A 25642-nucleotide genomic window follows, 5' to 3' on the forward strand; every position below is an offset into this window, starting at 1 on the left:
TAAAAGCTATTTCCATTCATCACTGAGTCCCAACATTTTTCAGAAAACAGGATTCAGGCTCAAAGAAAAGAACTTCCTGCCAAGATGGTAGAGGTCCTCGAGTCAGAATTCAGAGAAAACAGAACTTGAGCTTCCAGGCTGTGACGTGTCAGAGTGACACAACAAAGGACCACAGCGCTGACCTGCTGTATGAGAGAACCTGCTGCACCATCATCTTCATCTTTGTCCTCCTTTCTCATTTTTCACACCAACAATCCCCCAAGCAGGTCACCGATGGCTTTCGCTCGATCAACGTACAGGGCGAACTACCAGCAGGAGACCAACTACGATGGTCCCTCGTACCGCAGACACCTGGCTGGTGACCATGCACAGGTGAGTGGATCACACATCACGCAACCGTGTCACAAGACTGACAGCGAGTCGTGGTTCAGGAGCTGTGAGTGTAGTGAAGCTGTAGAATTTATCAGCTGTTGGGGAATGACCAGGTCTTTCAGGATTGTAGTTTGTATGCTCTTGAAAACTGCATCAGTCCCTATTAAGTGAGTTGTTTGTCCCTTTATCAGCGTCCCTGGAGAGGCCAGACCTCAATTGAGGAGAGGACCTGGGGTGGACGAGGAGACAACGCCAGGAACCGTGGCCCTTCTGAGGACGGGCATCGCTGGAGGAGCCGTCCACAACATGTGGGGAGGACCTCCACTCACGCCAGAGACAGCGTGCGAGGCCGTGGCCCCTCTGAGGACGGGCATCGCTGGAGCCGTCCACAACATGTGGAGAGGACCTCCACTACCAGCAGAGAAAGCTTAGGAGGCCGTGGCCCCTCTGAGGACGGGAATTGCTGGAGGAGCCGTCCAGAACATGTGGAGAGGACCTCCACTCACGCCAGAGACAGCGTGCGAGGCCGTGGCCCCTCTGAGGACGGGCATCGCTGGAGCCGTCCACAACATGTGGAGAGGACCTCAACTTACGCCAGAGACAGCGAGGGAGGCCGTGGCCCCTCTGAGGACGGGCATCGCTGGGGGGGCCGTCCACAACATGTGGAAAGGACCTCCACTTACAGCAGAGACAGCGTGCGAGGCCGTGGCCCCTCTGAGGACGGGCATCGCTGGAGCCGTCCACAACATGTGGAGAGGACCTCCACTACCAGCAGAGAAAGCTTAGGAGGCCGTGGCCCCTCTGAGGACGGGAATCGCTGGAGGAGCCGTCCAGAACATGTGGAGAGGACCTCCACTCACGCCAGAGACAGCGTGCGAGGCCGTGGCCCCTCTGAGGACGGGCATCGCTGGAGCCGTCCACAACATGTGGAGAGGACCTCCACTTACGCCAGAGACAGCGAGGGAGGCCGTGGCCCCTCTGAGGACGGGCATCGCTGGGGGGGCCGTCCACAACATGTGGAAAGGACCTCCACTTACAGCAGAGACAGCGTGGGAGGCCGTGGCCCCTCTGAGGACGGGCATCGCTGGAGCCGTCCACAACATGTGGCCAGGGACGGCTACAATACAAGAGGACGTTTCCCTGATGGTGATTGGCTGAGCCGGCATAGTCGGCCAGGAGATGTGGGCAGACCCTCAGACAGAGGCTACAAAGGGCGCCGTGGTCCTGACAGGGAGGAGCTGAGCCGCCTCCCTCATCAGCCAGGAGACCTTTGGAGACACTCAGCCAGAAATGGCCAGCACGAAGGGGGCCGTCACCGTGAAAACGGTGACCTGAGCTGGCGTAGACGGCCAGGGGACGAGGAGAGGAGCTCAGGCAGGGTACCTGAGGTGAGGTCCAACTCCTTTTCACTCGAAGTTCAAGTCACAAAACTTTTAAGATCTTATTGTGAAGCCATCAGCGATCGACATCTGTGGTATAATTTAGTGTTTCGCTCTTTCAGTTTTGGTCCCAGTTTAGTTGTGGGTGCACAGGAAGATTTGACCCGTCTTGCACACACTGCTAAATCTAAGACTTTGATCCCAGTTGTCTTCATTCTTACCTCGTTAGATCTTGTCTAAGTTTGTAACCTGAGATCTTGTGTTGTCCCTGTAGCCTGCTCCCCTGGTCCACGCACGGGACAGCCGGTCCGAACGCAGGGAACATGAGGACCGTGAAGGTCGTGATGGGCCGCTGAGCTCGACCCAAATCCCCGCCTCCGGCCCTGTGGTCCAGGAGCACCCAGGTATGAACCCAAAAACATTTTATTCCATTGAAAGACTGTTGGTTGTTCAGAATGAGCCTTTTTTAGTGAAACGATGGACTGAACTGAACTCCCTGTGTGTTTCTGTCCAGTTGAGAAGGAGAGCCCCCCCACGCCACCTCCCCCTGTTTCCAATGGTGGCTTCACTGAAGAGCAGGTGGAGAAGAAGTCCTGCGCCATCATTGAGGAATACCTCGAGATTGATGACATGACGGTACGAATATGGCAGAATGAGCTTGAGCTTGATGGGGGAGGGGCAGGTGTGTCCCGACCACTGAGACCCATCTGACCCCCCCTCTGTACATCATCAATAGGAGAACTCCATATCAGCAGGGACGAGAGAAATGTCAGGATTGTTGAACTGCATCTCTTTCTTCCTCTGGTGCTGTAGGAGGCCATGCAATGTGTGGAGGAGCTGGAAAGCGCCGCCCTGCTCAGCGTGTTCGTGAGGCGCGCCATGGACACAACGCTTGAGCACACCAGCAGCGCTCGAGAGCAGGTGGGCCGGCTGCTCCAGCAGCTGGTGAAGGCTGGGACGCTGTCCTCTGAGCAGTACCTCAAAGGGTGAGGAATGACAACACATTGTGTTCATATGTTGTCCGAGAGAGAGGTTTTCCCCTCGCAAGCAAAGCATAGGAACCTGAGAGTTTAAAGTCTGACTGACCGTTTTTGGGCTGCAGGCTCCGTGAAATCCTTGACGCTGCAGAGGATATGGCCATCGATGTGCCGCTGATTTGGCTCTACCTGGCAGAGCTTATTGCCCCCATGATCTGTGATGGGGGCATCCCGATGGGACATCTCTTCAGGTGAGTGCAGGACATCAGGAAGAACTAACGCAATTGAGTAAAACACAATTTCAGCCAGTCTTACCCAGCCTGGTTTAAAGCTCAGTATCTCAAGCCAATCAAAAGTTGCTCTTCAGTACGGCTAAACTCGCCTTGTCAACTCACGACTGAGTTTGTTGTTGAAGTGAAAAGCTGAACTGTGTGAAATTGTGTGTTCAGGGAGATTTCGACACCTCTGGTGTCTCTGGGGCGAGCCAGGGTGCTGCTGGCTCCCATCCTCCAGCTGCTAGCAAACCAGATGGTAGGTTTTCCACAAATTGAAGCACACGTTTCCATCATCATTGCACGCACAAACAGACGATGGATCCCAAATTGTTGTGTAGTTTATCACATTATTTTCCCTTCATTGAACATCTACTTTTCCACATTAGACCCCGCAAGATGTCGGCGCCCTGTGGACGGAATCAGGGCTGAGATGGGAAGATTTCCTGTCCAAGGATGCGGATGTGGACTTGTTCATCCGCGAGCAGGTCAGCAGGCTGTGTGGTCTTCAGTCTTAGGATTCTTGATCTCGTTTGTTTGTTCTGTTGTTTCACATTTAAAAGACAGCAAGTTGAGCTTTTTTAGATCCAAGTGTTTTTCATATTTCAGAATCTGGAGTTCACAGCAGGAGAGCTCCAGTTAAAAGAGAGCAGGGCTGAAGGTCCGAGGGTCCAGGAGCTGAGCCAACACCTCAGCCAGCTCCTCCGGGCAAATACAGACCAGCACCAGATCCTGGACTGGCTGGAGGTACGTGTTGCCACACTGACCTCGCACATTTGAGAGATCATCATCCGTTCTACTGACCACTGGAGCACATTGCTCTTGGGTGTCAGGGTCAAGACAAATTCTCCTTTATCGTTTTTCAGTCTAACGTGGACGAGGAAGTGGCTGCTTCCAACCAGTTTGTTGCCATTTTGATGGCATCGCTGAGCCAAGTGGCCATGGAAGGTACGTCTGGTTTTTGACAACTGTTGCCCTCATGTTGGGCTCTGAGTCCTGGCTGGAAGTTTTCTGAGAGCCCGTGGACATGTTTGCCTCTACATCAGTGGTCACATTGTGACTTACGTTGTTGCCCTTGAGTTTTGACAAGTCTTGGTTTGCTGGTTTCAGAGGACGATGCAGGACGTCTGAGGGACAGAGCTGCTCTGCTGCAGAGGTTCCTCGTTGAGGAGGACAAACAGCTCCAGGCTCTTTATGCCCTCCAGGTGCAGATGGAGGAACTGCACCATCCAAACAGTGAGTGATGACCTCCTGACCTCCCTGGAGCGAAGGAAGAATCTCGTCTTACAGCTCCAAAATAATACTTGACATAATACAGTATTAGTACCTTGAGACTTGTAAGTTTTGAATTGGGGAAGGGGCATGCTGTGCCTTTCTGGGCAGGTCAAACTGACGTTGCTGTTCTGTCCCTGCAGAGCTGCTGCGGTCCATCTTCGACGCTCTGTATGACGCAGACGTCGTCAGCCACAAGGTCTTCTGCCAGTGGGAGGTCAGCGACGACCCAGAGCAGCAGGAGGGAAAAGCTTCCGCCTTGGAGTCGGTGGAACCGTTCTTCACGTGGTTCCACTGCGACGAGGACCTCTAGTTGGAGAACTTTTCTTGATTTATTTCTTGATTTATTTCTTGATTACAACATTTTGATTCATTGCACCACCTTTTTTCTTTTTGGTGCAAAGTTTCTTATTAATGTGGAAGTTTGGATCTTATTAAAGTGACTTGATTGTAAAAATGTGTCTTGTGACTGAAGTCTTGGCATTTGTCTGTTCAAGAAACTTGCATGGATCTCAGTGTGCAGGACCTCTTCCTATTAAAAGTCGTCTGTTTTTGGTCTTCCAGCCCACCTCATGGTTGTGAGTGTGTGATTTTCCTCAGAAAAAAAAAGAAAAAAAAAGGTCCCGGCCTTTGACGAAGGTGTAGTCAGAGGCCTCGCTTGAGTAAACTTACATCACCAGGTGACAGGAAGAGAACTGCTTCGGAGGTGCGAGTCCCAAGTGTGGGTCTCCTGAAGTCGTTGCATGGCATATTGGAAAGTGTCAGCCACCACAGTTCAACTGTGTTTTCTGTTCAAACCACAAACAGAAAGCAGCTGCATCACTTTTTACTTTTCATTTTTATCTGAATAAATGGCCACAGGAAGGTTTCATCCTCATTTTTCTTTCCCAAACAGAAAAGTTTTACTGAATCAAATCAAGGAAACGTGAGGCGAGGGTTGTCACCGTCTCACTCCCCTGTTTCTCTCTTCTTCGGCCCTCCTGTGTCCCTCTCCTCCCTCACACCCTCGTCCAACGAACTCTGAGCTGCTTTCTTCACTTGATTGATGCTCATAAATTCAATGACCCTCATCGCTACCGTCAAGAAAACAGCAGAAGAAGAATTCGGAGCACCTGATTCGTCAGCAGACCAGAAGCTGCCACTGCTGACCTCGTTGAGTCGGAATCATGAATGTTTCACTGAAACTGTTGAAACACTGCCAGCAGTGACACTTGTGGGTACGGTGATAAGAACACATCCCAGTCACATACAGATTAATCAGCTGTTTTACCTTTTTATAGTGGGAACTGGAACAGGGCTCGGTCTCTGAAGGCCCTGTGATGAAGCTCCGCGCCTGCTGTGCTCGGAGTCGAGCTCCGCCCCGATTCACTCCCATGTGGCTGGGTGGCTGTCCTCAGTATGCGCTGTACAGAGGTGAAACACACAGAGCCAGTCGAGAAACTCCAGCATCACCACAACCATAAGTGATGACAGACTGGCGTGCAAATGTTCATGGTGCCACACGATCCATGATTGTAGCACTGGGGTGGCAACATATCAGCAGCTCACGAGGCACACAGGAAATATCCTGAGCAGACCGGCGTTACGGGAGGTGTTGGTGTCATTTAGTGGCAGATCATATTGTGAATGCTAATGGGCTGAGCTGAGCATATGCAACGGTGGCGAGCGTGTATGTGCCTGACGCAGAGATGAGCACGACATGTGATTACACTCCCATTTCAAAGACAGAAACACACCCACACACACAGCTGAGCTGTCGTGCTGCGAGGCCAGCAAACTCAGTGCACAACATTTATTCTGTTCACGGGTGGAGATCTGCTGCAATACACTGTAACGTGGTAAAATGTAAGCCTCCAGCTACAGCACCGTTGTCAAGGTAACGTGCAGTAGCGTAATTTCATAGATGCACAGAGAAGTCACCTGATGGGTGTTGGCTGAATAAACCTCAGGACTTAGATGGCTCTGTTTTCAATTTAAAAAAAAAAAATCCCTCATGGCGTCCTTGTCCCACCTTGTCCTTGTGGAAGGTTGTGTTCTTCTCTTTCATTTTGTCTTTTGAAAGTTGTCTTTTTTATCGTGGACCGTGGACTTGTCAGACTTGTCCAAATCAAAGTAAAATGTGCGAGTAGATTTGGGCTTCACCTCCTGACAGCTGATGCATGGCTCAGCAACTGAAATCATAAACTTTGACATAAATACTGAATGACTGGTTTAGGAAAATTTGGACTTGTGTTGAAATTTGTTTCACGAAAGAACTGACCTGGACTCCTCATCTCAGGGTACAGAAAAAAAAAAAAAAAAAATCATGATATTTGGTAACGCAGGAGGGGAAAACAACATCTCCTCAAGACAGCTATTTGTGAGTACCAGGAAGGCAAAACCCACTTTTTGGGTGAAGTATTACTTCAATAAGAGAAGCCAGGGATCAAATGGCCTGAACTTCAGGAATACCAGAGGTCTAAACACTCCTGCTGCAAGTAAACCCATGCAAATGTGCTGCTTTCATTTCTACTTCATAGATGGATTGTTTTCTCCCTGTATTTGCCAAGAGGTAAAAAAATAAAGATTATGTTCTGAATGTCAGCATTATGTAACACCGAATAACTGATACAGCGACGGATAGAGTACATGCTGTACTCACATATAAAATATTCCCATGACTACAGTCTTTGAAGCGCCAATAAATCACATCCTTCTTTTCCTCCTCTGTTCAGCACCTCAAGAGAGAGGACACAGAGGTATGTCTCATTAAGGAGGGCTGAACGGAGGCTATCGATGTTTCTCGTCTTCTCTGTTAGAAAGCGCAGGAGGAAGGGTCATTATCTGGCCGCCCTCCTGGATCACTCTACTGTAAAACATGACAGCCATGGACGCTGCACGGCAATTTCAGAATCGATCCTCCGTTGAGCTGAAACCTTCCTACAACAGAGAAGGGCAATTTGAGAGAAAACTCAAAACGGGAAGATAAGAAACGGTAGGAAAACAGCGAGACACACAGCTGCGCCTCGGAGGAAGTAAGGTAATGATTCCCAAACTGTGGCACACACATTTAGAGTGGAGTGTAAGCATTGATGTTCGTGGCGTTAGCCTAGCCCCTGGTGGTGCTAGCGCCATCTTTGGAGGTGGAGGGGAACACAGCAGGAGGTAGAATGTTTCAGGGAGTACAGGACCTAAAATAATTGGAAACCACTGGTTTATGGCATGAGGAGGAAACTGTAGAATCCCATTTGGAAGGCACACACAGTGCAGGCACCCGATGTGGCCCAGGAGCACCACACCATGAGCTCCATGCAGGTGCTGGGTACTGATTAGTTGGACCTCATGACTTCAAACTAACACACAACAGCAACAACGAAACCATGATGCTGCTCCATGCCCTAACAACACGTTAAACTCTTCTCTGACGACAAAGTCTGAACACGAGGATCCACTCACTGACTTTTTCAGAGGGAAAAATAACTTGACAGTGAGAAGCAATTATGTTTTCTAAGAACACGCTGTTGTGCAAATTAAAAACGTGATTTGTTAATTGTAGTTCATAACAAAACAAAAATGTGGCAATATCTCCACAGAGGCAGCGTGGTTTTAATGTTCAATTAAAAGCGAATCTTTAATATTCCCTCAGACCAACTTATGTGGCAGCGAGCAAAGCAGTTACATCATTCATGGAAGCGCTACGTGGAGACTTCTCCAGATTAAAGGCTGGTTTATTCTTGTGCGTCGTCTCTCGGCATCACTGTGAGCATTTAGACACCTCAAAAACGCGACGCCTCTGCCTCCCAGCCCAACAATCTGCTGCTCATCACCCCTCATACAAATGACAATGAATGAAATAAAGAAGAACAAACGTATGAGTGAGTATCAGAGAACCCGGCTCTTATCTGATCATCCATTGCTGTCTTGGTGCTGTTGGTACAGCAGAGGGTCCAAACTTGCACCTCTTGTCTTCTCAAGAATTCCATTCTGTTGTTAAAGAGCAGGCATTGTCTAGAAGTAGAGAATATCAATATATACTGTTACCCCCGAGTTTGTGGGGAAGGGGCAAAGTGAAATAAGAGAAATCAGACAACAGCCTGATTTTGAGACGTAAGGCGGTGACTTCAGGACGGCGAGCACAGCAACACCCCTGCAGCCTGACGTCCAGAGTGCAGAGGAACCAGCGTTAACCTGAGACGTTATCAGATGATTGCTGCTGACAGGACTTGGACACACCTGACATGAACTCACTGATTCTGGGGACAGTGACGGTGGAATCGGGCCACTGAGAGGCAAAATGTCTGTTTGTGCAAAAACATTCTCTCATATGAAGTGAAAGCAGCGCCACCATTTAAGTGTCTCTTGACAAGATTATCATAGTTGGGCACTGGCCCAGTTGACTCAGACGTTCCTGTTTCTAGGCGACATCAATCCACTCTGTCCATGACTCAGCAGCATGTGTTGTTACAGGACATGCTGCCCACATAATACATTCTGCCCTGCAGCCCTACAAAGTTTGCAACACAGCAAACTGAACAGTTCCAGTCATTGTCTTAGCAAAAGTTAACATTTTCTGCTTCAAATGCAGCAAGGAGCCTCCAGTTACTGCAGGGAATTATCGCTGCAGACGAGAAAAAGGTGCCTTTAGTTCAAGTCGCCGAAGTATTTCAAAGCCATCTTGGCATCGTGGACAAGAGAGTGTAAATCTTGGACTTCTGGTCATTCCATTTTTTCGGGAATATCAGCCAGTACATCAAGAGGCTCACCGTTATTTCCTGTAGCAGCCAGCATCTGTTAGCCTTCAGTAAACAGACCTGCGAGCCGTCTTCTCCGTTTCGCAGTGTCACTGAAAGGCTGTTTAGCAGAGTCAGGAGGGTGGAACACTCATGCTGCTACTGCTTCTCCTCCTGGGGGATATCGAAGTGACAAGTCCCTCCGTAACTACTCCCTTTGTGATAGAAAACATGAAAAATGAGGAGCAGACGCACTTTGTGCGATTTAGAGGCAATCAAACCCAATTTACACAAGTGGGGTGTAGAGATGATCAGTATGGGAGAGGGCATCTCGCATCCCTCAGGAACATGTTCCCTCTTTAGAAACTCTCCTACTTCTTCCAGTGTGGAGGACCAACAGTCACTCATCAAGTCTTTCATTCATAACTTGAACAACCAAGCACATTCAAGGCAGGTGAAGCTGTCAGCTCATTTCAGTCTGCAGACGTTCACCTCATTATGACGTTTCCAGGTATCGATTGTGGGTCACATATTCTCATTGCCCTGGCACGGCAACAATATTCATCTAAATTTGAGTCAAACAAATCCCCTGTTGAGGTGTTTGGGGAAGGGATGAAACAGGAAAACTGAAGTCTCGGGAGGTTCAGTACCAAACTCACCGCCTGCAACTCTTCCAGAGGTCAGTCATGCGCTCGATGCACGCCTGATGCCAGCTGTGTTTGCACAGCGCAGTGTGTGTTTGTGAGTGTGTGCTGGATGTGAAAGGTTTTTTTTTGGAAGGTTGTGAAATGGGAAGAGAAGGTTGGAGGTGGTTGTTGTGGTGACCAGAAGTTACCCTGATGAGATTCGTCCCGAGTTCAGTCAATTCAGTCCTGTTGAACATGTTCATATCCGTCTTTGCCTGCTCGTCCTTCTCTCTTGAACATTCCTGCTCCTCTCCACGCCCCTGAGCAGAACAGAGAGATCAATCAATAAATATTGATTTCAACAGCAAATACAAATGTATAGTTTCAAATTCCACAGTATGAAAGAGGAAGCAGAGCGTGCCCACGTGCTGTTCAGGCTGCAGCTCCTCACATGTGACTTGTGAGGCGGGAGATGTTGTTGTTGACTGAGGCAGAGAGGCAGAGCTCAGCGCGAGGGTGCAGAGGGACGGCTAATTTGAGAAGAGGCCAGAAAAGAGTAAAACCTTTGCTCAGGGTAAATGTGCTTTGCCTCAGTGTTAATCAAGGCTCTCGTCTGCTGCCTGAACCTGCTAATCATCAGCAATCACCTCTGTGAGCTCCTCCACAAACATGATTCACCTCCACAGAGGCAGACAAGGAGACGACTGAGGAGGGGAAAGAACAGAATGATTGAAGGAGCAAACTGATTGAACGCTTGATGGCTCAAGTGATGTGTTGGAGGGAAGGAAGGATCAGCGTTCCTCATCCGGCTATAAAAATGCACGAAGCGAGGTTTATGAGTTACTGCTGTCAAAGGTTTGGTCAGGACAGGAACATTTGGGATCTTGGTTTGCGTGTTCACTCTACCAACAGCTACGTAAGCTCGCTAGCTAGCATGCAGCCTGACACGCCAATGAGGCTCAGTTGAGACCGTTTCATCCAGAAAGAAAACGAAGTGATGCTGTGAGTCCTCCTGTCACAGTAACACTGACATGACCCCATTCCCAATACCTTCACTTCTTTGTGACCTCAGAGTGCAGGAAGAGCCAGCCACGTTTAGTTTGAAGCTAATGGAGACTGGCGGCTAACAACAGCAAAAATGTCAGTTTGCAAACTCTCAGGTCATTTAGCAGTGTAACCCCCCTCATCTTCATCCAGCTGGGACCAATCATCTACAGCAGTGTGATCTGAGTGAAAAAATAAACTCTAAAACTTCCAGTTTGGTGCAAACCACTTTGGTGAAGGTTGTTGCTGTCACTCAGCCTTAGCTTCAAGGGAAGTACAGGAGGAGGGGTTTTTCTTCATTTTAGCGTCAGAAAGACGTAATGTGCTGACGAAGCATCTTTCCGAGGTCCAGACACCGTCATTGATTACTTGAAAGGTCAAATGCACTTTCAGTGTCAAGCCTGGAACCACGGCTGCAGCCCAGTGTCTCCTCGGCAGCGGCTGCCTGCTGCGGTGCAGACGTGGCTGCCGCAACAAGGTCCAGGCACTGAAGGGGAGCGGTAATTAAGCCGTACATCGCTAATTACAACACTGTGACAGTAAGATTGTTTCCTGCTTGTCTCCATGACACCTCCACAGGGCTGCACCTTGGTGTGTGTATGTGTGTGCGCGCGCGCGCGTGTGTGTCTCTCTGCATGTGATGCTGTGATAAAGTCAGGATATGTGAGGTTAATTCTGTACAGCCGGATTGAGGTTTTACTGAGCGTGGAAAATAATTTAACTCGATTAACTCTCATGAACTTAAGGTTTTGCATACTTGGTGTCTTTGTCTTTTGCACACAAGCAAATAAAACTATTTTTTATTATTATACTATTTGGTTTTTAAGGATGCCCTCAAGAAATGTGTCAGGACATGGAAACCCTGCTTCTCCTAATTACATATACAATTGAAGAATATTTCCTCCCTCCTCCTGCTGCTCATTTTGATTTGTGAAAATTAAAAAGGGACCTCAGATGAAAAGACCTCAACTGACATCCACTTCCTACAAATGCCACCTGATGACCTCGGCTGTGAGGAGCAGAGGAAAGAAGGGATGGTCAAAATATAGAGGAAGGAGGCAGGTCAGTGCTGGATGGGGCCCACAAACATGGGACCTAAACTTTGCAAGAGACGGTTCTGTCTCCAGTGTTCTTGTCCTGCACCAGCATGTCCAGTTCCTACTGTCAATGCTTCGGCTCTACAGCACACAACGTGTAGCCATACTTGCTCAAATATGGATAAATAGTTGAAACATCATCACCTCACACACGGGAGCATGAACTGTCACCCGAGCAGTACAACAGCTGAGGTGAAGGGTCCAGATTGCAGGAGCTACCCACTCTGGGGCCTCCAGAGCCATGTCTGGCAGAGCTAGCTTAGCCACCGGTGGAGCTTGTAGAGAAGTAGCTCATATTGTTCCTGAACTGATGTGCAGTTTATCAGTTCTTATTTTAGTGAAACATTTAGAAGCTTCATCAAGAGCAGAACCTGTCAATAACATCAATCAGTCACACGCATGCTAGCAGCCAGAGTCAGCTGGGTGGAACCTGTTGCTGCTCAGCCTCGACCCAGGAGTGAAGCTAGAGAAAGGCTCCATTGTTAATGCTGTTAATTCCTCCAGGACACAGTCAGACACGTGGTGCTCTGTGTCTGGCATCTGCTCTCACCGTTTCTGCTTGTGTGTGTGTGTGTGTGCGTGTGTGCGTGAGTGTGTGTGCGTGAGTGTGTGTGTCCGGCTCATTCTAAGACTCCTTAAAGGGTCAACTCTGTCTAAACCGCCAATCTCAGGGGTTTAAGTCGTTCCATTCCTTTTGTGTGTGTGTGTGTGTGTGTGTGTGTGTGTGTGTGTGTGACTGCTGGCAGATGTACTCTCCCAGCAGGGGCAGGATTGGGGGGGGGGCAGGTCGGGCTGACACACCTCAGGTTGAGTGGCATTTCAAGGTGGTAAACAACTGTGAAGGCTGATGCAGGAGCGGGGCGGTAGCGTGGCGCGGGAGCAGGGAAGGTCAGCGTGGTCGGTCCCAGGAAAGCTACTGTTTACCACACAGGGCAACAACAAATGCATCGTCTCCACACTGATAAACAAGGTCCCAACACTGCGCTGCCTCATATGGATTTGCTTCACCTTTGAGTGCCCCTCCATAAATACAAATGAGGACTGCCAGAGGAATGTTCACCTGTGAATGTTGGGAATGAAAGTTTGGGCCCTGAGAAGGATGAGCGACTGAGCCTGAGATTCATCCTGATTAGATCCATTCAGGGTGATTTTATTAACGGCTTCCTTGTCCTTTTATGTCCTGTGGTTGAATTTCACTTCTGCAGACACCAAATCAATAGGAAGTAGTTTCAAGGAGACACAGCTCAGATGAGGCAGTTTTTTCCTCTTTTTTTTTTTTGTCAGAAGATCAGTGAGATGTAAATGGAGCTTCTCTCTGGCCAGCCTCTGATTTATTTCATCCTTCAATGCATTCCTGCAGTTTGTGATTTGTGCTATTTGTCTAGAGACGAGATGCTATTTTACTCGAAAGCCAAGAACAACAACATGAGGTCTTCTCCTTCATGTGGGGAATTGGTTCTTGGTTGTTTTGCTCACACATACGTGTGCCGTTTTCCAGACGGGGTCGAGTCACCCATGTCAAGTAAACTTCAAGTCTCAAGACCCAAGTCGCTTCTCCACAGGCAGTCTTGGTCAAGTCCTGAATGAGCACTGAGTCAAGTCCCAGGTCAACTGCTTCAATGTAGGTTTGCATGAATTGTCAATTAGTATTTACTCTTTTTTGGTCTTCAACTTACTGCGCATTTCAAAGGCTACATTTTGGGAACACAGGTATTCAAATGTAGCAGATTTAGACTGAGTTTGGTCCCATTCGTATTTAGACCTTTGTTCTTTGAGGTATTTCAATAGAATATCATTTGTAAGTTGCTGCCAAATCAGTCCAGTGACAAATCTAGAGACCTTTTGAGGGGATACGAATGTGCATTGGTCCTTTGACTTCCAACAATTCACTCGAGCAGAGGAACAGTGAGGATGAAGCAGGGCTCTGTCCAGAGCCCAGACGATGCACATGGATCTCACAGTTATGGATATTTACTGGTTTGTCTCCTGAAAAGCTGCTTTTCTCCTCTGCCAGCCTCTTCTTAGAATGCATTCATTTGTTTGCATCTTGAACTCTTCTGCTCTTTTTCAGCCTGAGGTGCTTGATCATGTTCACAAATGTAGTTAAAACTTTGCAAAGCATCAAACTGTCACACAAGTCTGAAAATCCCTGTAAACTCAAGCAGGGACCTGTCACACTGTCCACTCAGCCACCCTCTGTCTGACACAGCAGGGGGCTAATCTGACACCACCATAGCCCTAAAAAACACACACACACACACACACACACTCTCTCTCTCTCTCTCTCTGTCTTGCTGCTCTGCTTGTTAGCCAGCCAGGACATGCAGAGCTGATGTCTGCCCACTTATCCGCTGCCTTCCTGAGAGCGTGGAGGCTTCAGGAGGGGAGGGACGGCTGCTCCAGGAGGGGCACCTCAGTGGTGACGGCTCTGCCTCACAGCACCATGGCGGAGGTGAAGCCACTATCATAAAATGATAAATGATACTCAGCAGTGCCGCAGAATGGCCGCTGCTGATGTTCCTGCTCCACCCGTTGACCAGGTGTGCAGGACTCACGTGCATCCTCGTGCTGACGACGCCTGTCATCGCCTGACATCATCATGTTACTTGTGCTTCCCCGAGTGCCTGGAATGGAGCTCACCCTCCCTGGACTTAGAACAAGATTTGCAGCATTAGTCAGCAGGAGATGGAGATTTGTGCTGTTGCTCTGTGTGCTGGCAGCCTGTGTCCCCATGAGGCCCACTGACTTACCCAAGCAAAAGATTGAGTTTACCAGCCACGATTGGCTGTGCAGGTCCGTGGAGCAGAATCACAAATATCCACAGCGCTACGGGTTGCTCACTCTGTGGAAATGTCACATGAAGTCTTGCATGATAATGTTTTAATGAAGATGAAGTGTAATAGTTTTGCGTGTGACCTTTTCTTTTATTCCGAGTGCCTCAGAGGATCTCTTAATTCCGTGATTCTGCTCTCCTTTGCCCTGACGGCAGACGGTAAACAACACAAATGTTCATAACTTCCACCATCTGTTAGGAATAGACAGCCTTGCTCTGCAACGCAAAATACACTGGGACATTTTCTGTCTGTGTGCTTCTGCAGTAGTAGATTGCATTTTAAAGTCTACGCTCAAGTGTATCATCTTAAAAGATCAATTTCTGAGAATAATTTTACTCTGTTGACTGTTTGAATGTTTCCCAAATTGCAGAGAAGTGCGTGTTTTTACACAGATGCCGCAGCTCCGACGGGGAAACTTAATCTGTGCAGAGAACGAGACGAGAGAGGACAGCAGGAGAGGAGAGAGGAGCGATAGAACAGATTATTGTGTTCACTGAAGCAGAGCTATTGTCCTCCAGGGCCTTTTTCTGACTTACAGAGAATCATCATTCTGTGTTTACAATGTTTATTCGTCCAGGATAAAGACATGTTGCTTTCTTTCATTAATCGTCAGCTGCTCATGACCTCCGCCTACGCAAACATGTGTCTCTCTATGGAACACACGCACAAGGTATTCAACAAGAAAGCCTCTCTCTCTCTCTCTCTCTCACACACACACATGCGCACGCGCGCGCACACACACACACACACACAACATGGTGAGGTATTCACATGAGATGATCCCAGGACTTCTGCTTATTTGCACAGGCAGGTTTGCATACAGGATGGAGTGGTGAGGATGGAGAGCAAACGTTACTCAGGCAACGAGGTGCAGGTGGATTAATGCCGCGGTGACTGTCTGGCAGCCCATCTGGGTGGTTGCAATGCAAATAATTCTGATTCCATAAAATCTACAAGCCTCTCAAGCCGGTTACTTCCTCTAAATATGTGTTCTTGATGTGGTAAGAAACCAACAATATCTAAAAGTATTTATTCCTCTGACCGCAGCCGCACAGGCGGGAGATGAAATCTGCGGGTGTTCATTCCCGTGTGTTCTGTAGCCCAACAGCGAGCCATCTACTCAGCACTCAGGCCTCAACAACACCGAGGTGTTTTCACCCCAGTTTGCATGGATGTGCAGACAAGCTGAACACTGAGGGGACGCTTGTCCTTCACAGTCTTTCAACTCAAGTCTTCAACTACCTGGGCTGAGACAAAAAAGGTGAACAGGAAGAAAGTCTGGCATTGGTTCTGGTACTGGTTCTGGATTCTTCTCTGTCCATATCTACTGGGACAGTGACAGCACTCAGGAAAGGAGCCACAACTTCGGCTCCACTGAAACTGAGCCCCGCTCTGTCTCCGTCTCCATCTCTGCCCACACAGGCTGCCTCCAAACTGGCTTTCTGCAGTGATCCTCCTCATGGTGGGTCCAGGACACAGCCTGCTCTTCATGCTATCCCGCTAACTCATGTCAGCCCTCCCCTCAGTCCTCCCTCTCCAGACATCGGCCTCGGTCTTCCAGGCCCAGCCAGGGAATCTCCAGCATCCATGTTGTCAGGACCTGCCAGACATCGTCTCCAGATGTCAGCATCTCTGAGGCCTCCCACTACCCACCTGTGCTGTCCTGTTCCATCACCCCTAAACCCCGAGCCACCTGCCCGAGTTCTCTCTCTCTCTCTCTCTCTCTCACACACACACACACACACACGATCAATTAAATGTAAATCGCAGCCTTTGTGGGATGTTGACAGTGCTGTGGTTGGTGGCTGTGAACCTCTCACATCACCTCCACCTTGTGACGTTGTTGTGAATGTTAATGCACATTCTCAGAGCATCCGGTAAACAACAGCACTGAGATTCACTTATCTTTGTCCTGCTGCTGGCAGCATTGTTGTTACAGTTTGAGAAATCCCCTGAGCTCGCCGAGTCTCAGAGAAAAACAGCCACTGTTCCCGACTGCTCAACCACATAACACCGGGGCCTCCACGTGCACTTCTCCTCCATCCGCGGCTCTGTTTTTACTCACAATCATCCCAGGGGTGTTGACTAAAATTCTCTGCTGAACCCCTTTTCTCTCTTGATCCATGTCTCTCACACACCTTTGAGTTTATTTAATTTCTCTTTTTTTATCTAAAAATTCCACCCTGCCAGCAGACGTGTGCACAGGTCGACCCGGCGGTCCCGGGGCAGCTGCCCCGCTGTCCTTTGACAAATGGGTGATCCGTGTGTGAGACGCAGGGGGAAAACGCAAGCTCAAGACACCAGTTTGTGAGAACTTGAAAGAATTCGTTGGATGAGGCTGAACACAGCGTTTCCCCCTGCAGTTCTCCAGGTCTGAGTGAAGACTTATTTCTACCTCCATGTCAAAACTTGCCCTCTTGCCTTCTTCCATCCATGTCTGCAGGCTTCTGACAGCTTAAATATCAGGGCAGATTCACATATAAGATATCAGAACCTGCCTCCTCCCCATCCACCATCCCGGCTCCGGATGTCCACGCCGGGATTCCCACTCCATGCAGCCCCCTCCCCTTCATCACAGAGGTTCTCCTCCAGCAGCAGCATCCAGCTCTCGGGGGATTCCCTCCTATATTTTGAATCTATGCAAATGATGTAACACCTTCGATGTCTCCCTCGAGTATTACTGCAGTACCATTGATATCTCCCTCCATCCAACTAAACTTCAAAATAAAGCCATATAGTACATCCACCCACCCGTCCATCCATCCCTCCCTCCATGTTCCCCCTCTCCTCCTGTTGAGGGTGGTGGGGGTGGAGCCTATCCCAGCAGCCTTCCCCCTGGACAGGTCACCAGTCCATGGCAGGGCCAACACATAGAGACAGACAACCATTGGCTCTCCCAGCCACGCCTACGGTCAATTTAGAGTCTGGATTAACCTGGTCCCTCTTGATGTCTTTGGACTGTGGAGGAAGCTGGAGTACCAGAGAGAACCCAGCAGGAACAGGGAGAACATGGAGACTCACCCAGAAAGACCCCGTGCTGCAGCCGGGGCTCCACCCACAACCTTCTTGCTGGGGGGCCACAGGGAGGACCTCTGCTCCACCCACAACCTTCTTGCTGGGGGGCCACAGGGAGGACCACTGCTCCACCGGGCTGCCATAAAGCCGTATATTTGGGAAAAAAATTTGAATCTTTGCTCCCATGAAACTGTAATCTACCAAATCTAATCTGGATTGACCTTGGCTGTGATAAGGCAATCAACTGTGTGCTGGCTCGGCGTTTGGATGAAAGTCTGGAGGTGAGTGTTGAGTGAGCAGCCCCCCGTCTCTACCCAGCATGCACCACCTCTCCACTGTACATGCCAAGAGGCGCTAAAGAGCCGAGTGTCTGCGGGGAGGCTTGTCGCTTGCTCATTATCAGAAATGTCTCTCACTCACATGGGGACACGGCGTTTTTAGGCCATCGTAAACAGAAGCACCCACTCGAAGGAGATGGTTGCAAATATAATTGTGAAAAAGAGAATGAGAGAAACAACACCCATTTACATAAATCAGCCCCCTGCAACAGGCTCGCCATGTACAGTTCACAGTCGTCCACAGAGGAAAATCAGCTTCTCCGCTCAGTCTCTCTCTCCTTCTCTCTCTCTGACACACACACACGCACACACACACACACGCTAAGCTTATGATAATAGACAGACAAGGCTGTAGGCATTCATGATGGGATTTCCAACTGATTTCCAACTGAAATTACATCAGCTTCCCTGTGACGGTCCCGCGCACACACACACACACACATTTGCTGCTGGTCTGACATCAGCAAGACAAACTACTTAGACGAGAGGGAAGCGTCAGATGTATGTACATGTACATGTATATCTACATAGATGTACATGTACACGTATCTGTACATGTACGCTGCTGTTCCGTGTGATCCACCTCCTGGTGCTGTAGCACAGCAAGAGGAAGCGCCTCCATAAGGAATTACCCAGTGTCACCTCTGACAAATGACATTTACACAGCATCTCTCTGTTATTTGTAAACAGAATTGAAAAGAGCATTTGTGTAACTTTGTTGGTACACAGCCGGGTGTTCATTCTGCATTAAAACAGCACTTAATTGAAACGGCAAACAGCGATGGATGACATTTCTATTACAGAGTCAATATATGCAGTTCTTTTCTATTCAAATTACTGCCAACATGTTCTGCATCTCACATGGCCTCGTCGTCCTCATCAGCTTGCTCAACTCCTCTCCCTCTCGCTCTTCATCCTCTCTCTCTCTCACTCACTCAAACACACACACACACACACACACACACCTTGTAGCCATTTCTCATTGTTAGGCCGTGCCAGATTGTGCTGTCTGTGTTACAGTGGTGCTGCTGAGGGGATCGTGTGTTTGGGTGAACACGGAGAGATGCAGAGCACTAAAAATAGCCAGCGATCCTTTTGTATGCGAGCGCCTCCTCTGTCTTTGAGAGTCTGGACAAACTGGAGATAATTCATTTTTTGGGGAATTAGCCTTCATCACCAGGACATTTGAAGCGTTTACTGTGGCTCGAGATGACATTCAGCAGATTGCTTGATAGCACACTGACCTTCACAGGTGTCGTGTGTCTGCGGCTCCGTCCTCCTCCTGTACACAACAAGGACTATGTTCTACTTTTCTGAGCAATTTTTCGTGGTAAGACAACACAACAAGACTCCTGTCTGCATACAAAGCCAGGGCCTCCCTTCACCTGCTCCTCCTATCCGTGTCAGTTAAAGGAGTCCCGCGGGAGGCGTTGGCTCACTGAAACAGAGCTCAACAGTGAGTTAGCTGGAGCCAACAAAAGTGAGCAGTGCATTATGGGGTTTGTAGTTCTTCTTTATATCTCCTTCATTTTGGTCGTGTGTTATTTTCTTTTTGCAACTGGAAATTCTTTTTCCTTGAGGGAGCCATCCCAAAGGGCTCAATAAAGAGAAGTCTAGGTCCAGCTGTCCACATAGTTTCGTACACAATCTTTGTCCTTTTCTCCTGATAAGGTTGGAGGCTGCTTGCTGGTCACCTTGTTTTTTTGCTGTAAAAGATTCAATCTAAAGAATTTGCTGAAACGTGGCTGGAGGAACTGAAGGGGAATTTACCAGAGCTGCTGTGACGGCAGTGGACCGACGTGCCGCTCCAGCCGACGTCACCACACAGATGTTCTGGTTGTATGCTGACATCAAGATCTGAATGTGTCTCATATCGAGACGCTGAAGCTGGCCAGCCGACCGTCACGGTAACCGCAGCAACCAACACCTTTGCAGAATTCATGAGGTTCTATGGAGGATGCAGACGAGGCCACGACAACAGGGACGGATGAGGACGAGGTCTGAACTGCTGCTCCGTATCTGATTCAAAGTCTGCTCAGAAAACGAAACCTGTTAAAAGTTGTCATCTCGACGGGGAGCAGCTCTTCTCCAGACGCTGCTCGTTATTCTGGTTATAAACTGATGTCGATTACCTTGTTAACTGGGAATTATTGGTATCTTTCCAGCTCTGTAATCTCTCTGACAGTGGCGCACCTTTGCCTCTGATGAGCCCGGCAATGAGACTCTGAGGAATACAAACATGAGTCTGATATGAGCCTGTTTCATGCTGGTAAGTAAAGACAGCAGCTGCTGCACAGGATTTAACAGTCTTCTCTCATTTTGAGAGACAGTCAAGCCGATGAAAGCGTTTCGCTGCAATGACACACAGACAGCACTGTGAAGCACCTCTTGCATGTTTTATCACTCTGGACGGCCAAGTTCGTCATTGTGAGCCTGCATCGATTGGATCTGAATATGTATACGAAGCATCATGAATATTTCAGATCCAGAAGAGGCCCATGGCTCAGATGAGTCAGCATAATCTGCTGCCAAATATCTGCATTTATGGAGAAAAAGATGCAAAGTATCCGCACAAGGTTGGATGTTCTACTGGGACGTGAAAGATGGAGGGCTCGTTTCCAGAAATATTCAGAGCAGAAGAGGAGAAGGGATCGTCCCCGCAGAGCAGATCCATGGAAATGGAGGTGGAAGGGCTGGACCCTCACTTCTACGTGAGGAGCCGATGAGAGACGGAGCCAAACAGGAATGTGGACACAGACAAATAAATGATGACGGAGGAGAAAACGTGATCCCAACATTTGCTACGCGTGCTGCATCCTCCTGGTGGAGCCTCCCACCAGCAGCTTCCAGGAGGCTGCAGTTGCCTTTGCTTTGTGTCTCAGCTAGTTAGCGTGTGTCGCTAATTAGCTGATGTGCATGAGGGTGAGGGACTGCAGTGGAAATGCCAATGTATGTGCGTGCATTGAACGTGTGTGTGTGTGTTGATAGCAGGTTCTAAATGTGACAACGGCTCACATCCTTTTGAAGACTAATGACTGAGGCTCGACACAGTTTGTACCTTTTTCACACACACACACACACACACACACACACACACACACACACACACACGTTTGAAGATCAAATATATGGTCTTTGTCTAGGAAAAAATAATTGTCCAGGGATTTGTGTGTGTGTGTGTGTGTGTGTGTGAGGGAGGGACTGCGACCTTGTTGACGCCATCATGAGAGCAGCTGTGTGGTGATCAGGCTGACTGGCTGCACCTGTGGAGGAGGTGAAACTCTCACCATCAGCAGCTTCTATCAGCGTATTTGGATGGTTGCTGCAAGAGTGGCACAACAGGAAATGATCTAATGTTCCTGATGTGAAGACAGAAGCCAGGAGTATGAGAGAAATGCTCCTTTCTCAGTGTTGGTGCCTCCTGATGGTGCAGTTTGGGGTGTTTCTGGGGTTTGTGTCTCAGCCTCAGGCACTGACTGCATGATATGATGTGTTCGCTGCGGCTGTTTCCTGCTGCAAAACGAGACAATTTGTCGTCGAAGTGTGGACGCGCCTGCTAAGGATGCAGTTTGTGGATGCGATGCTTGTTTTGAATGTGCGTGTGTGTGTGTGACAGAGTGACACGCTGACATCAGACGGTGTGTTTCTGATCAATCAGTAAACACACAGCACTGCTCAGCAGAGGAAAAAATCCCTCTGTTTGCTCAGGCTGCATCATCTCATCATCCTCGTACGGTCATAAATAAAGCACCATTTTTTTTCTCTGAGGAATATTTTCAGTGCAGCATCTTGAAGTTGTTTCCAGAGTATTGCAGGAATTTAATGGTAAATTTTTGAGCATGTAACGGAAACAAATTCCACCCTGACGGTCCTGTGTGCTCCAGACGTGTCGATCCTCAGACCCCGGCCGTGCTTCTCTCTCGACTCAGTCCATGGAGGAAAGGCATACATATCCTCCTACTTGACTTGACATTTTACAGAAAGCAGCTTAAAGCAGTAAAACGCCCTGTTGGACGGCTGATGCCTGTCACCTTTAATCTGTTTTACCACGACAGCCAATAATGTGGACTAAGTTAATAACACATCCCGCCTACTCGCCGCTTGATACCAACTTAGCACGCACACACACAGACGCCCTTCAGCTGGGTTTACAGTGTCTGTGAAACAGCGCCAGGAAGACAGCAGCTCGCCTGTTTAGAGACAACCAGATAAAATGAGATTCATTTGATTTCTTCTTCATAGTTTGTGCCCTGTGCTACCAGGAAGGAGGCACAGACCAGCGTCTCATGCCGAGTCTGTCTATGATGCAGGGGCTTTAAGGAGGAGTGCAGCAGAGGACAAAGCTTCAGATTTGTGACTTCGTGAAAATATCACGTTATTATTGTTTGTACACATCAGGTGCGGGAAGAGAGTTTGCCTGGCTGGAGGTTTCTCCCAGAGTTCCCTCCACGCCGGTGTCAGGGGCGTCTCCGGGAATCCTCCACCAAGCACGCTTGAAACGACGGCGAGCTTGACCTCCCGCTTCTGGATATCGTTCTTATCCTAACCATCAGCTGATTTGATTTCATTGGTGGTGGCGTCAAAGCTCACAACTGATGTCACCTTTCTGTTGGTTGGTTGGAAACAGTCGTCTGCGTACCAGCAGCAACTCACCGATCCGATGCTCTCCATGTTGACTGACGCGTAGGTGAGTTACCGGCTCACCAGCGCCGTCTATGACCACGTGGAACAGCACATAAATGAAGTATGAAGATGTATCAACTCTGAGACGACATCATGCATTCCACTACAATTCTGATCACGTTACCACGCTGACATTTCCATCACGCCGTCACGAGAACGAGAGGAGCATGCACGCGTGCATTCACGCTCATGCGTAATGGACAGCACCACAGCGGCGGAGATTTACGATCACATCACCGTCTCTTTAATCGCAGCTCGTAAACTCTGCAACTAATCAGAGGCGATCGCTTTCACCTCTGGCAACTCCCGTTGTCTCCACTCACTGGTTTACGTCCAGGTGTGAATCCCTCATCATGAAGCACACATTCCTCTCACCGTACGTACGCACGCTCAGCATTCACGCCACGGGGCAGCGTGATTCGAGGATGAGGCGCCATGACCAGTCAGTTGAGCAACACACATACATTTACATGAGAAATGTCAAATTATTGGGTAAAAAGTAATGATTGTAAGATAAAGAGTCTTGATTATGAGGTTTAAAAAGTCATTGAGATATTTTATGATACAGCAGTAATTATGAGCTATAAAGTTGAAGCGGAGGTCAAGAAAGACACAAATTATGGAACCACCTTGACGAATATGATTCAACAAGTCGAATGATGGAATTAAAAAGTTGACAATATGTGAAAAAGTCCAAATTATATGACAGAGAGGTAGAGGTCACAAAAGTGCAAGATAAAACAGAGGTAACGGAAACACAGGAATTGAAAAACTGAAGGACTTTTCATCTCATATTTTTTTACTTTTGAGGTCATGTGACTTTCGATGAGCACCACCACATCGCCAGCCGCTCCAGCTGGACCCTGCCTCGTATTCACTGGGAGGAATACCAACAAAAGAGCCAATGAACTTCATTCCTCCTGAATCTATACTTCTACTCACGCCTCACCGTGGTGCCATCGGCCTCCAATTGAGAATGCCAATTGACCTTTGACCTCAGATTGATTTTACTGTCTGGCATCCCAGCCAATAAGCTCGCAGCTGACTACATCCCTGCTTGTTGCTCTAAATGCAACTGACAGCAGAGAAACTGGCTTTCTACCACGTGGGAATACCCCCCCCCCCCCCCACACACACACACACACACACACACACACACACCACCTCTACCAGGTCAAGCAAACTTCTCTGACTTGCATTCAAATGTTTGGAAACTTCAGATCTACAATCCTAGCACCCAGCTAGCACAACACTCCATTATCTTGCCCACCAACATGGCGGCTGCTGGTTCAATTCCCCGTGTCATCACTGGCTTGGTTGTGCTGTGTCAGCTGAATGGAAGCGGTGGTACCTGGGGGGTCAGAGTCCTCCAACGTTCAAAGTCCCCTGCTAACGATCCTCAGCATCAGGGGAGGAGACGCAGCAGGAGACTCCACAAGTGGTGGGGAGGAAGCGTGTGGGGGTCACCCTGACAGGGCGGGCTGGCGAGGTAGAGCTGGGGGAGAAACAGGGAAACGGCAAAAAAAAAGAAATAAGCTGCACTTGTGTGTGAAAATGTATTCCAATAGAAGCGCCTGCACAAGTCTGCCATGGGCTCCCCCAGTAACTAAAGAAGATGTTAAGAACCTCACAACACGAAAGAAGGCCTTTGCTGATCGGCCCCGAAATGTGATAAGAAGGTGAATGGTAACACGATGTCCTTGGCGAAGGCGTAAACAGGCCGCGTGCGGGTTCACGTGTCTCATCACGGCCGCCCCTCCATCTCACCGCCTGCTTGTTCAGCAGTCGAGTGTCAGGCGCCTGCAGGGAGGTCCCACCGCTGGAACCCAACCAAACCAGCTGCTGCTGCAGCTCTTAGCAGCTTGTCGCTTGTGTGTGTGTGTGTGTGTGTGTGTGTGTGTGTGTGTGTGTGCATATTAGACAGAAAGTGAAATGCGGGGCAGTAAAGTGCTGATATGCTGCATGTTGTGTGATTCGATGTTCCCAGAATGAAACAGAACGACTGTCTCCTGGTCAGACATTCACTCGATGTGACGCCATCCGTGTGCTGTAACGGTCTTGGTGTTCCCGCCACATCAGTGCATTAGAGAGCGAGCTGACCCCTTTTAACCCACATGCATCAATGAGGCCTGGTCTGCGTCGCAGTCTTGCGGGCCATGAGGGACTCAATCTGTTACCAGCCACTTTTTTTACGCTGCACAGACTTTTATATGAGTAATCAGCATCGATTCTAGTCAGTTGGTTGAGTTACACAGATCACATGACTGCAAGCCACCTTTAGCGTCAGCTCAAGCACCAATATGCTTTTAAGCACTTGTTATATTGTTTCAACAGATTCAAAACCCTTTTTCCCTTCGCACTTCTCCCACAGCAGAACCACAGAGGTCTCAACAATCTAACAAGCCCTCCCACTCCAACAGTGCTCAGAGCAGCCTGAGCAACCAGAACCATCTTCTGCTCACAAACTCCGTGGCGCCGCTCCTGCGAGGGGCTTGCTTGATGACACGCTGGCATTGCCTAGAGTCAGGGCTGCAGCACAGACTCAGAAGATCAAAAACCCTGGACATCTGTCAATCAAAGGCCCAACACACAAACACGCTCACCTCGCGGCAAGTCAGAGCTCTCAGTCCACCTGATACCCGATGGGTGTGATGCTGGTCCCGCTTCTGCCCCCCAACTCAGAACCGGAGCTCAGTCATGCTGTAATGACATGAGAGATGCAACTTGTTCAACTTTCTTGAGACAAATTCTTCTTAATCATTAAAGTGTCATAACAAAGCAAGGAAACAGCGGCGCAACACTTGCCACTGGCTGTAAAGTGTCCATTTCAGAATAAAGGTGAAGACCAGAATAACAATAAGAAACACAGAATTAGATGAGATAAAGGATTCAATGATGCTCGTGAAGGAGGCCCCGTCGAACACATGGCGCTTTAGTGTTAAATATCAGCTGCTAATATTGTTTCAGGGCGATCTTCCCACAGACGGCCTCGCTAGCCTGTGGCATTTAGCCGCGCTTCTGCAC

The 25642-nt window shown here is 48.8% G+C and overlaps 1 protein-coding gene and 1 long non-coding RNA gene across 3 annotated transcripts in view; one reads left to right on the plus strand and one right to left on the minus strand.

The window, feature by feature from the left end:
- The window catches only part of LOC147246912 (uncharacterized), a 73362-nt gene extending 48040 nt beyond the window's left edge, over window positions 1-25322 (minus strand). Inside the window, exons 1-4 of one of the 2 annotated variants that reach the window (XR_015109782.1) lie at window positions 25222-25322; window positions 23970-24113; window positions 9817-9927; window positions 5543-5675 (exon numbers count right to left, since the gene is read on the minus strand). This is a non-coding gene — a long non-coding RNA (uncharacterized LOC147246912). Of the gene's footprint in view, window positions 1-5542; window positions 5676-9014; window positions 9040-9816; window positions 9928-23969; window positions 24114-25221 lie in introns of those variants that run through there. The other variant, XR_015109783.1, reaches the window with a different exon arrangement.
- Window positions 211-4729, plus strand: LOC147246915 (uncharacterized). The gene is made up of 12 exons (XM_086182730.1): window positions 211-372; window positions 564-1760; window positions 2026-2155; window positions 2266-2387; window positions 2565-2737; window positions 2854-2979; window positions 3178-3259; window positions 3390-3488; window positions 3610-3747; window positions 3867-3948; window positions 4111-4236; window positions 4416-4729. The coding sequence occupies exons 1-12, from the start codon at window positions 274-276 to the stop codon at window positions 4583-4585; spliced, it is 2544 nt and encodes an 847-aa protein (XP_086038856.1). The 5' UTR covers window positions 211-273; the 3' UTR covers window positions 4586-4729.
- Window positions 25323-25642: the final 320 nt, after the last annotated feature.

The sequence above is a fragment of the Aulostomus chinensis genome, chromosome 17 (genome assembly GCF_037954235.1).
Source record: "Aulostomus chinensis isolate RoL2024-O1b breed Wild chromosome 17, RoL_Achi_v1.0, whole genome shotgun sequence".
NCBI classification, from domain to species: Eukaryota; Metazoa; Chordata; class Actinopteri; order Syngnathiformes; family Aulostomidae; genus Aulostomus; species Aulostomus chinensis.

Coding starts and splice junctions, on each gene's coding strand:
- LOC147246915 (XM_086182730.1), top strand. CDS start 274: ATGGCTTTCGCTCGATCAACGTACAGGGCGAACTACCAGCAGGAGACC. Junction 2,156..2,265: donor TGTGGTCCAGGAGCACCCAG/GTATGAACCCAA, acceptor GTTTCTGTCCAG/TTGAGAAGGAGAGCCCCCCC. Junction 2,980..3,177: donor CCGATGGGACATCTCTTCAG/GTGAGTGCAGGA, acceptor TTGTGTGTTCAG/GGAGATTTCGACACCTCTGG.